This window comes from Lipotes vexillifer, unplaced genomic scaffold (assembly GCF_000442215.2).
Source record: "Lipotes vexillifer unplaced genomic scaffold, Lipotes_vexillifer_v1.1 scaffold86, whole genome shotgun sequence".
In the NCBI taxonomy this organism is placed as follows: domain Eukaryota; kingdom Metazoa; phylum Chordata; class Mammalia; order Artiodactyla; family Lipotidae; genus Lipotes; species Lipotes vexillifer.
The window spans coordinates 5,044,962-5,057,243 of NW_006785406.1; the positions used below are offsets into that span (position 1 = coordinate 5,044,962).

The following is a 12,282-nucleotide window of genomic DNA, read 5'->3' on the forward strand; positions in this document are numbered from 1 at the left end:
AAAAAAAAAAAAACAACTCTAGGATTTTGACAAAGCTTCTGTTTCTCTATGCCTAGCCAGAAAATAAGATCAAATATGAATACAGGCATTTTTCTTGAGGCCAGCATAACATAGTGAAGAGTCTAAGACAAGAGTTCATTTTTATTACAGTTAATCTCCAGAGCCATTTCATTCTTTGTTTGAATTATTTTAGTACCAGCCTAGTTCACTAGGTGCCATGACGAAAGATATTAATCTTTATCTTTTTTCTATTCTATAAATATTGCTTTTAAAAATTAGTATACTAGAAGATGAATTTTTTTATATAGGAGTCAAATAAGATCTCTCTACTATGATTATAAATTTAAATGTAGGATAAACTTCTTTGCTTTTTTGGCATAAAGATGGATTTTGAAGGTTATGTGTATTGAATGGTACAGAAATACATAAGATGAAATTAAAGTAGCTGTTTAACTCATGTGTGTGTGTGTCAATATGTAGGCATGCATATGTGTGTGTACACATGTGTATGTGTGTATATGTGTATGTGTGTGTCTGTGTGTTTACCAAAAAAAGAACATGACATCAAGAGAAGGGACACTCAGCAGAGTGATTAAAACAATAAACAATAAAGGCTGGTGTTGGGCTTTTCCCAGCTTTGGAATGTTCATACCCAAAAAGGTGAATTGATTAGCAAGGTATCTACAAGTTCTTACCTGAAGCAGAAGTGTGAGAGTTCAGCCATTGGAATTTTCCTGAAAAAATACCATTCCTTTCACCCTGGGCCAAGCCCCCCAGCCAAGCAGGGGAGGAACTGAGAGTGACAGTTGGGGCAGTGGGGGGATTGCCTTGTCCTCTATACCAGCTCCCCAACTTGTACCCAAGTGAAGGTCGTGGAGCTTCCCTTCGCCTTGGCACATGGCTCCTCCCCCCACCACTCCTCTGGATCATTCCGTAAGTAACCCACAGATTTGTTGAGCGCCTACTGTGTGCCAGGCCCCAGCCCACAGGGGAAAGCAGAGGGGGCCCCATTGTCTCCCACGAATGAAAGGTTGGTTCCCTCTGACCACTACAACCTGGGATCCCAACCCTTCCATATTTCCTCAGGTTACCCTCATTACCCTTCCGAAACAAACAGGCAGAAAGCAAGCACTATTCAGGGAGGGCTTTTATATGAACCTATGTGTTCAGGTTATAGGACAAGAAGGAAAAAACAAAAACTATTTCCCCCAAGGCTGTGAGCAGAAAAGAATCAAGCCAAACTTAGGAATATTTTCCACACTCTCTGCTCCACATGATAAAATTTACTTCTGTTTGCATCCAAGTGCTGGCAGGGACAGAGGCTCCACGGCCTCACTATGCACCGTGTGGGTGCAGACGTTGCTACCAGGGCCCCAGCACACACCATCCCACCTATCTGGTTCCTTAACAGGTTCCTGCTGTCACATGTCAAAATGGGCAGGCGTGTGCATCATCCAAACCAAAGTGGACTTTCAGTGGTGACACCAGGTTCTGGACAGAGTTTTGGTATCACCAACTCCAGTCACTTTCTCAGATGGACACATAAGCAAAAAAGAAAGCATACTTTTTGTTTTATTTGCAACATTGTTCACACTAAATCCCTTGTGTGACCTTAGATGAGTTTTTTAACTTGCCTCAGTTTCCTCTTCTATGAAATGGAGAGAATAACAGTGCCTCCCTCATAGGGTTGTGAGGGTAAATGAGCTAATATACACAAAGTACTTAGAACAGTTCCTAACATATAAGCACTCTAAAAGTGTTTACCGCCCCCTCCTCCTCCTGTTAGTCTTGTTTTTTTCTTGTTGTTAAACTTCTTTTTTTCCCCCCAGATCATTGATCACTCAGGAGATCCTGCAGAAGGAGTCTATAAAACCTATATTTATGTAGAAAAGATTATTAAACAGGTAAATGTGCATTCCCTGTAAGATTTCTGCTCAAATATCTTAAGAGTGATTTCAATAAAATTGGGTTTTCCAGAGAAAATCACTTGTTTGGTTTCTTTTGAAAACAATACTGGGGTAAAGTGCCCTCTTTTCTGGCAAGAGTCCACCTGGTGGTATTATTGTGTTATTCCCAGTACCATGTATCTGTATCTCTCAGTTGTCTCGCAAACGATTTGATGTTTTAATATCCGTTAAGTATAAAATGGATTACAAAAGTGGTAGGTAAAAAGGAAGTATATGAGGGATAATGTTCACCTATTCAACAGAGAGTCTCCTTAGATTCTGTGTGCACCTTGAGTTTTTGTATATTAGAAAAATCTGTCTTGAATTTTTCTACCACATTATCCCCCTATCAATAGAGAGGGGTGAAAACACACCTCTAGGTGTCTGAGATCATGGATCACAGAGGTGTCTCAAACTGAAAGTTTCTATGATGTCTCAGTATTAATCTTGAAACTTTATGTGAATTATATATTCTGCTTGATGTTTACCTTTTTTTAATATTAAAAATCATTTAAAATTATGTATCAGCAAAAATTCTAATAATGATAAGAAAAAGAAAAAAAATTCCCTATCTTCAAGTAAAATGGGCACCAGATGTTTAGCTTGTGTTTATCCTTACCTGCTGTCCCCTCCCTCAGGGTACCAGGGACCCTATTTGAGAAGTAAGGGATTAAATTACTTTTTAAAATTAACTTGTGTTACAAGTATACAGATTTGTTATCAGAGAAAAAGAGTGAGCCCCAAAATAAGATGAATTGAACAGAGTAAATGGCAGTAAGTGAAAATGGACATATTGACCAACTTTACCATTTACAGGATAACATATTTTCAGTGATTAATATAAAGACTAGACATCATAGCAGAGATATTTGATATCAAGAAACCCCATCTTAGTAATTAAATGCTTGTAAAAATGTAAAGCAGCATATTTCTTAGGCATTAGCACGGTCTTTAAAATTGTTCACCAGCCAGATATAACCAAAGATATTGTGTAACATTTTTCAGAAACCAGATTCCCTCTAACTTTATTTTTAATGAATGAGAGTGGTGTTTGTTTTTATTATTTTAATATTTCTTCTTTTCTTTATTTTTAAACTATTGCTTATTTTTATAGTTTTAAATTGATCCCTGGAGGTACCATACAAAAGCCATAGGTTTGGGCTTGCCCTCCAAGGTAGGTGAGGGCCACCTTAGGCCTGTGTGCTGACAATACTGTACAAGGTCTTCACTTCCTTTGTTTGCTTTTGTGTGCTTGCTCTTGGTGTTCAGGACATCCTGGGCTTTGAAACTACAGACCTGGAAACTAAGGATTTGGGCAGTGAAGATTCTATTCCAGAAGAAGATGATTTTGGTGATGTTCTGTGGGACATACATGATGAACAAGAGCAAATGGAAGCTTTTCAGCAGGCTTCAAATTCAGCCCATGAGTTGGGATTTGAGAAAGTAAGCATTTGGAGTGTTGTTCCAACAAAGATCAGTCACTGCTTAAAGGCTGTATCATAATTGTGGTTTCACCCAATTATAGTCAAGGTTAAGGATTGTGTTAATATCTGCCCTCATGGCTTAATTATCCATGTTGAGACATGTGCTTAGGTTTGTATCATATGAAAGATGTGTGAGATTCAAATATACTTATGAATATCAAACATGTTTAGTTACAGATTAGGATTTTTCAACTACATGTTTATTATGCTACCATCTGCAATTCACCAGACCAAGTTTAGTATACCTAGGAAACTTGATAAAAATAGGAAGGCTCTCTATTGTTCCAATTCCTGGAGGAATCAAAACATCAAACAGCAGAGTAGTTAATGCAGTAGGCAGGTCAGTCCTTCAGCATCCTTAAATATCTAAGCAAATAAAACTAGAAGTGCACAAAGAATCTGTGTTCAAGTTCAAAAATACTTAATAATATTTAAAAATTAATATAAGAACTAATATCTTAAAGAATATTACAGTAGCTGTCACTAATAGCTGTATTTTTACAGGATTTTTAATGACTTTCATAATTTAGACTGTCAGTGTTTATGTCCTGGTTCCACCATTTCCTCACTGTGGATTTTGATCAAGTTACTTAGCTCTAAACTTTGACTTTCTTGTCTGTAAAATGAGGATAATTAATAACACCTATCTCACACGATTGTTTGGGGGACTAAATCAGATCATGCACATAAAGCATTGGCACGGTACCTGGCATATGGTAAATGTTAAATTGTTGTCATTTTATAAGAGAGGCATTGCTATCACTATTTTATCATATAAATGAAGGACCTAAGGTCCAGATTATAGTTTGCCTAAGAGCATACAGGGTGTAGATTGCAGATGTGAGATTTTAACCTAGGTCTTCTGGCTCCAAATCCTATGCTTTCTTCTATGGCAAGGGGTCTTAATGTGGGAAACATGGGTCTATAAATGGGCTTTAGTTGGGACCACGAACTAAATTGTTAGGATTTACAAGGTCATAAATCAATTAAGCCTTTTTCTTCTTGAGAAGTATCATTTCTATGAGAAATATTTGAATTCCTCGGGAATATGATATGACAAACAGAAAAATTGATTGAAAAACTATACCAAGTAATTATTTATTGTAGTTGCTGGAAATTTCTGCTACCCTAAAGCTCGCATAAACTACTTATTTATTACACATTCTTTTGATTCCTCATCAGCTATCATTTAGACCACTGGTACACTTAATAAACATCCTAACCCCCAAGATGACTTTGGAAACTCCTTTATAACGACTGAGATATTTCAGTTTTCTGAGCATGTCCTTTTCAGCTCTGAACGAGGTTTTCCTATCTGGGGAAAGCCTAGGAAATAGGAGTTCTCAGACTTTGCATGGAACACATGCAGTTTCAGAAAGATCTCAGGTGTCCTAGCTTGGTTCTCAGTAGCATGTTGGGAGACTCCAAGGCCCCAGACAGGACCCTCTCTTGTTTCTCTGGAAACTGAGATAGGACAGGTGTTCTGGGCAGGTGTTCTTCTGACCAGGAAATGTAGGATGCCTGCTGGTGCCCTCAAGGCCACCTGTGGTACTTTCCATAGTTCAGGAACTTGGGGTAATGCAGTAGTCTCTCTGCAGCGTTCTGCAGGACATCTGAATGGTGCAAAGCCCCATGGGGATCTGAAAGGTTGCCCCTCATCCGTTAATACTATGGTAGGAGAAATTGGGGCCCATTCTTAGTTTACTACTTTGGACATATTTAACCAGCCATAAAAATAAGCAATTATGAGGGTGCTATTGATTAAAAGTAGATTTCACTTTTTCATGCAGCTTTTCTCCACTGATTTCAGAGGATAATCAGAAATTGACTCTATTTAGTATTCTAAAAGGCATGTTCTTCTTCACAATTTAAATTCATTTTTATTTCTAGTATTACCAGCGCCTTAATGATCTAGTGGCAGCACCAGCACCAATTCCACCCCTTCTTGTATCTGGAGGACCAGGCTCTGGAAAGTCCCTTCTTTTATCAAAGTGGTATGATTCAGTGCAATTAAATTATCGTTGTCATCATTTGAATTACTGAACTCGTTCAACAAAATGAATTATTGAATGTCTACCTTGCTGCAGGGCCTGTACTGAACATTAAAAAGCAAAAGGAGTAATATAACAGACTCATGCCCTGAGATATATACAATTTGAAAGTTAGAGAGAAGATACAGAATGAGAAAGGAAAAGGAAATGTGAGCATTTGTGATTGTGTACATAAATTATGTAGGTCAGAGCTAAGGGAGTGGTCACTGTGGCATGGAGTTAGGTGAATTATAGAGGGCATGTGCCTTTATTTTCAATTACTGGCTTCATCTTAAAAGTTTCATTGGGGGCTTCCCTGGTGGCGCAGTGGTTGAGAGTCCGCCTGCCGATGCAGGGGACACGGGTTCGTGCCCCGGTCCGGGAAGATCCCACATGCTGCGGAGCGGCTGGGCCCATGAGCCATGGCCACTGAGCCTGGGCGTCCGTGAGCCTGTGCTCCGCAACAGGAGAGGTCACACAACAGTGAGAGGCCCGCGTACCACAAAAAAAAAAAAAAAAAAAAAAAGTTTCATTGGGATTTTAAATATTTGAAACAAGACAAAGACTGACTATTTAGAGTGGAATAAATCATAAAGAATATCAAAATAAAGGATAATCTTTACTATGAATGCAAACTAGTTCTTCAAATTATGGACTAAGGTTCTTATAAGCTAATAAACTCTTAGTTTTATTTTAGTTCATCATATTATTGAAAAACAAGTGGTAAGACCATTTCCTTTCACTCATAGTTATTATTTACATTGAGGAGTTGGTGTATATTGTTTCCTTTTTATTGCCCTGTTATTCAGAGTTATGTTTGGAAATACTATTTTTGTACTTAACAAAGAAACTTCCTTTTTCCTTTAATAACATACTTGTAATTAAAGGTTAATGCTCATTTTACTAATACTTTAACCACAAATGTATAGTGTTTTGGTTTACGTTAGTAACACCAATTTGTAATTAAAATGAAGGTATAATTTTTAATGGTTTATTTAAAAGAATCTAAAAGTGGTGTAAAAATTGAAATTTCCCATATTAATTCAAAACTGACTGACCATGTAATTACTAACAGGTAGCATTTGATGCTTAATGCATTGTGAATTCTTTTTTTGTTGACCATAAAGGAGCTTCATCAGTCTTATAAAAGGTCTTTTTCTTTCAGGATCCAGTTACAACAGAAAAATTCCCCTAACACACTAATTCTTTCTCATTTTGTGGGGAGGCCCATGTCAACCAGCTCAGAGTCTTCCTTGATTATTAAACGACTGACTCTAAAGGTAGAAAAATACACCATCTTTTGGAGTTATCAGAAATTTTATTTAGATTCAGAAGTTGTCAGGCCTGAGTACCTGATGATAAACCAATTTTCAGTATTACGCATTTGTTTTGGTTTTGCATAAGGTTAAAAATTATACTCAATGCAGTTGGGTCCTTTTGGTGACAATTTTGGTTTAAAATGCAGAGACAGAAATACTTCTCACCAGTTGTGATACAGTGTAGCTACTTTAATTTGCATGTGTTCTCACCTTGTAGTTGATGCAGCATTCTTGGTCAGTATCTGCTCTGTCATTGGATCCTGCTAAGCTTCTGGAAGAATTTCCACATTGGCTAGAAAAACTCTCTGCCCGTCATCAAGGCAGCATCATCATCATTATTGATTCTATAGATCAAATTCAGGTATGTTTTCACTTTTTAACCTACTGATATACTCAGAAAGAGACAAAAATATTTGTAGTGACTATAGCAAACATTTAAATCATATGTTTGTGAGAAGAAAATGTTGATGTTGTTTCTTTTATTTCTGCTTAATTTCTAGAGAGGAAGCATGTGGATAAAAATATATATATATGCCAGTAGATGCTAGTATCTTATTGGGAAGGACCAACTGTGTTTTCACAATTAGCAAATATTGTTCATTTTGACATGGTTTTAGGGCCTTGACATTTCCTTACATGCCCAGAATTCAGATCAGTGATAGTAGTGTTTTGCCACTTGTTCTTCTAATATTCTGAGATAAATCATCCAAAAAATAAGATTTTATCCTTAATAATAATGAGAAATTTAATGAGAATTTCATTTTACTTGGGGAGCTGTTATTGGGTTGCTTTTGAAATATTTTGAATTAATAGATGGAATTTTGTTTTTATATTTTTAAGCAAGTTGAAAAACACATGAAATGGCTGATAGATCCACTGCCAGTGAATGTAAGAGTAATTGTTTCTGTGAATGTGGAAACATGCCCTCCAGCATGGAGGTAAGTGCTAAATTTAATTCTTTCAGATTACATGAAATTTTTAAAGTATAAACAAAGAAAGGTTTTTGATATGTGTATTTCTCATATTTTTCATATGATGTCAGTGAGGATGGGGAAAATTGGACAAATTCAAGAAAAGGATGCAATCTATAGGATTTGGTGGGAGGTTAGATCAGAGATGTGAGAAAGAAAGCTAGGATAGCTCCCAGGTTTCTGGCTTGAGAAATTAAGTAAACTGTGGTTCCATGAACTGAGATGGGAAACACAAAGGATGGGCAGGTTTGTGGAGCAAAGGTCATGACTTTTGTCTTTGGACATGGTTTGTTTGAGTTGCCTATTGTAGCTCCAATTGGTGATGTCTAGTAGGCAGTTAAATTTATGGGTGAGGAAAACGGGGAAGGCCGGGCTAGGAAAAATAGACCAGAGACCTGTGGTCCTGAAATGTAAGCTCACCTTAACAGTCCTCAAAAAGGGATGCAGTGGTTGAGTTCTGTAAGGCAGTGTTTCTTGACCTATTTTTGCCTCCCCACCCTAGGAGCCCTTTAGTGATTTTCTTCCTAATCACCTGCCAAGAAGTGTTAATACCATACATACATCATATATCAATTCATGAATATAAATAGATATGTGTGTATATTTGTGCTTTATGCATAAAGAGAGTAAGATTTCCCTTCTCCAACAAACAATTTTCACCACCCCATTGAGAATGGATGTTGTAGGGTGTAAATTCTAATTGGATTACAAGTAATCTGTGGACGAAGACTGTCTGACACTATTCCTCACAGGCACTAATACCTGTGTTGTTTTACTGATGGTATAGAACTGGAAATGTTATACACTTCGTGTATAAGCTATTTATAACAGTGTTGTGATTAATTGCTAAAAAATGAAATACTATTAATATGATTAACAGAGATTAATTTTGTTTATTTTATGAAGGCAGTATAAAAATTTAATTCTTGTAATGGACTCTGACTTGTCTTGTGGGTAGATTACAGCTTTGTTGTATTATTAAAGGAGAATTTCATTTTTCTTTTCTTTAAATAAAAGGTTGTGGCCTACACTTCATCTTGACCCTTTAAATCCTAAAGATGCAAAATCTATTATAATTGCAGAATGCCACTCTGTAGACATTAAACTGAGTAAAGAGCAGGTAAGTATTTTTAATTTTGCTGCTTTCTTTTACTCTCTATAGCTTTCCTTATAAAAACACTTTATATGAGACTTAAAATTCAATTTAGTACTCTATATGGTTCTAAGGAAAATTGGAACTTAGTAATAATTACTTTCTTAAATGCATTTACTCTTAAACTAATAACAGATATAGAAGAAGCAATAAAAAAACTTTGGTCTTAAGGTTTACTATATTATATTAAGCAGTATTTTAAAAGCAAAAAAGCATTTGCATGTTGACAGCATCTGTGGTCCAGTACCAGACGGCAGTGATGCCACTGATGAGGTGGCAGGAACCATGTTATTTCTGCAGGGATATTTGTTGATGGCTTGGTTGTAAAGACTGCTTAATTCCAGGGTGGTTTTGTATTTCTGTTTTGTTTTTTGGTAAACTGGTGCAGGAGAAGAAGCTAGAACGACACTGTCGTTCTGCTACAACCTGCAATGCCCTTTATGTCACTCTTTTCGGCAAAATGATTGCGTGGTAAGTGGTGGTTATTTTATGTCATCTTCAGCATGTTTGTGTTTGCTGCAGAACGCTTCTTCACCGTGTGAAACTGAAAACTGATCATTATGACAATCTCTTGGGCCACTAAGATTCTGTTTATTCTAACAGTGATACTAACAACCATGAGAATGTGACTTATGACTGAAGATTGCTGCTAGTCCTTGAATATCAGAACTTGTTGGATATATCTGTCTGGTTTTCATCACAATAACCTTCTCCTGACTGGGGGTTGCAAAACAAGGCCATCTTTGGCCTCAATTTGGGGCCCACCCAGGAGTGCTCATTGTCGCCTCCTTGAGGCCCCTAGCTTTGAGAAAGTGAGGAGACAACTAAGGCATAAAAATGTTATTTCAGGTGTCTTTCACTATCAGTAGGTAGGTATGTAGGTAGGAATATTTAATTGTCTCTGTTCCCACGTCCTGATAAACCTTTCATCTTACAATTGGTCTTCTATTTTAGAAATCCATTCATAATTTGCCTTTAGATAAGCAGTAGAGAGTTTTACTGCTTTTACTTCTTCTTCAGTACAGCCTCACCTACTCTGTTCGCAACCAGAGGTAAAAAAGATCAACACTTGTTTTGGTATTCATCACAGTAGGTTGTAATCCTAGCACAACTCATATTCTAGACACTAAATCTAGTACTCTTGTCTCTTAATTCCACATTCTCACCTGAAGCACCAAATTTGAAATGAAAAAATCTTCTGAAACTTTGAATTGTCCATGATATTTGATATTTTCGCTGTCCCCAGAGTTGTGGCGGTACATCTGTGAACATCAGTGGCTTGCATAAGTACAGTTCAAGAGTCATGCATTTCATAATAGTTATTGAAATTATCTCTTTTAAGAGGGACTATGGATCCATTTTTTTGTTTTTTCCCTATTCTTTGCATATCTTTGTATTTAAAAAGGAAACTACTGGTAAATATTGTGTAATATTTTAAAACAAACCCCATTTACTGATTTTCTTTAGCCTGATGTTTTCCAAATTCTGGTTCTATTTTTTTAAATTTAATTTGCATGGCTAACTAATAATACTTATTTATAATTATTTTCCTGCTTCCTGTATGTAGGCGGCATGCCTCTAGGTGATAAGAACCATGTCTTACTCATTTTTGTGTTCCATAATGTATAGTAATTACTTGATACATAGTTAAGTCCGAGCATATGTTTATTGAATTGAATTAAATGGTAATACACTAAAATAACTGTGATGACTCTAGCAACCCCATAAAACTAATGTTTTCCTGCGTCATGTTTTATTGAATTCCTGTTGTTATCAGTTAAACAGTACAAAACATAGAGGTAAAATACAGCACTGTTTTTATTTACCCCAAATTTTTCACAGATGTTGGCAGAATGTAAGAAATTAAATCTGTTTTCAATTCCAACAGTGCTGGGAGAGCAGGCAATTTAGATAAAATCCTTCTTCAGTGTTTCCAGTGTCAAGATACTGTTTCATTATATAGACTTGTTCTGCGATCTATCCAGGAGTCCATGACAAATGATATGGATAAAGAACTAATGAAACAGGTAAAGCGTAATAAACTTATAAAGGGAAGATTATTTTGCCTTGTTTGTATTTATGTGTGAATTGAAGTAAACAGTAAATCTGTGTAATGCTAAATGTTTCAAGCATATACTATACCCACTACCATAGTGTGCTGTGGCCAGAAGTGATATCTCAGGGAATTTGCATTTTCCTGATTATCATGGAGATTTTTCATCTTTTCATGCTTCTTAGTTATTCTTGTTTCCTCTTAGGTGAATTGCTTGTTCAAGTCCTTTACCCATTTTTTAACGGAGTTGACTTTTTCTTGTTGATCTGTTAGGAGTTTTTAAATGTTCTACATATTGAATACAAATCCTTTGTTACAGAGTTTGCAAATCAGTGTCTTTTTCCTGTTCTTGTCTTTTAACTTTATGGTGTCATTATACAAAGTTTTATTTTAATGAAGTCAGATTTATCAACAGTTTCTTTCATGGCTTATGCCTGTTGTATCTTATTTTTTTAATCCTTTGCTATCATAAAAGTATTCTTATATTTTTTTCCCTTCAAAATATTTTATAATTTTGTTCTTCATGTGTGAGTCCTTAACTCATATGATATATTTTTATTTATTGTGTAAGGAAGGAATCTACTTCTTTTTTTTTTTTTAAGCTATGTGACTTGCGGGATCTTAATTCCCCAACCAGGGATTGAACCTGGGCCACGGCAGGGAATTCCCAGGAACCTACTTCTCAATCTTTTAAAATACAGCTAGTTAATTGTTCATTGTACTTAATACATCTTTTCTACTGATTTGGAATGCCATCTGTCAAGTATCAAGCTCACATATAAACAAGAGTCTGTTTCTAGGCTCTTCTGTTCCAATTTACTATTCCTTGTCAATACCACTGTCTTAACTATTAGAACTTTAAAGTAAGCTTTGATATTTGGTTAGGCAAACCCCCTCTTAATATTTTCCACAGTTGTCTTGGCTCATTTCCCACATGTATTTTTAGAATTGGCTCAGCAAGTGCCATGGAAACTCAATATGCAGTTTTTTTTTTTACATCTTTATTGGAGTATAATTGCTTTACAATGGTGTGTTAGTTTCTGCTTTATAACAAAGTGAATCAGTTATACATATACATATGTTCCCATATCTCTTTCCTCTTACGTCTCCCTCCCTCCCACCCTCCCTATCCCATCCCTCTAGATGGTCACAAAGCACCAAGCTGATCTCCCTGTGCTATGCGGCTGCTTCCCACTAGCTATCTGTTTTACGTTTGGTAGTGTATATATGTCCATGCCACTCTCTCGCTTTGTCACAGCTTACCCTTCCCCCTCCCCATATCCTCAAGTCCATTCTCTAGTAGGTCTGTGTCTTTATTCCTGTCTT

At 36.4% G+C, this 12,282-nt stretch overlaps 1 protein-coding gene across 1 annotated transcript in view; it reads left to right on the top strand.

The window, feature by feature from the left end:
* The window catches only part of LOC103070918 (nephrocystin-3), a gene marked incomplete at its 3' end in the record, with an annotated part of 25,488 nt that overhangs the window by 11,785 nt on the left and 1,421 nt on the right, over positions 1 to 12,282 (top strand). Inside the window, exons 8-16 of the mRNA XM_007457571.1 lie at positions 1,830 to 1,904; positions 3,216 to 3,389; positions 5,321 to 5,424; positions 6,626 to 6,740; positions 6,997 to 7,140; positions 7,620 to 7,717; positions 8,768 to 8,870; positions 9,292 to 9,374; positions 10,792 to 10,930. Coding sequence (XP_007457633.1) covers positions 1,830 to 1,904; positions 3,216 to 3,389; positions 5,321 to 5,424; positions 6,626 to 6,740; positions 6,997 to 7,140; positions 7,620 to 7,717; positions 8,768 to 8,870; positions 9,292 to 9,374; positions 10,792 to 10,930 — 1,035 coding nt within the window. The remainder of the gene's footprint in view (positions 1 to 1,829; positions 1,905 to 3,215; positions 3,390 to 5,320; positions 5,425 to 6,625; positions 6,741 to 6,996; positions 7,141 to 7,619; positions 7,718 to 8,767; positions 8,871 to 9,291; positions 9,375 to 10,791; positions 10,931 to 12,282) is intronic.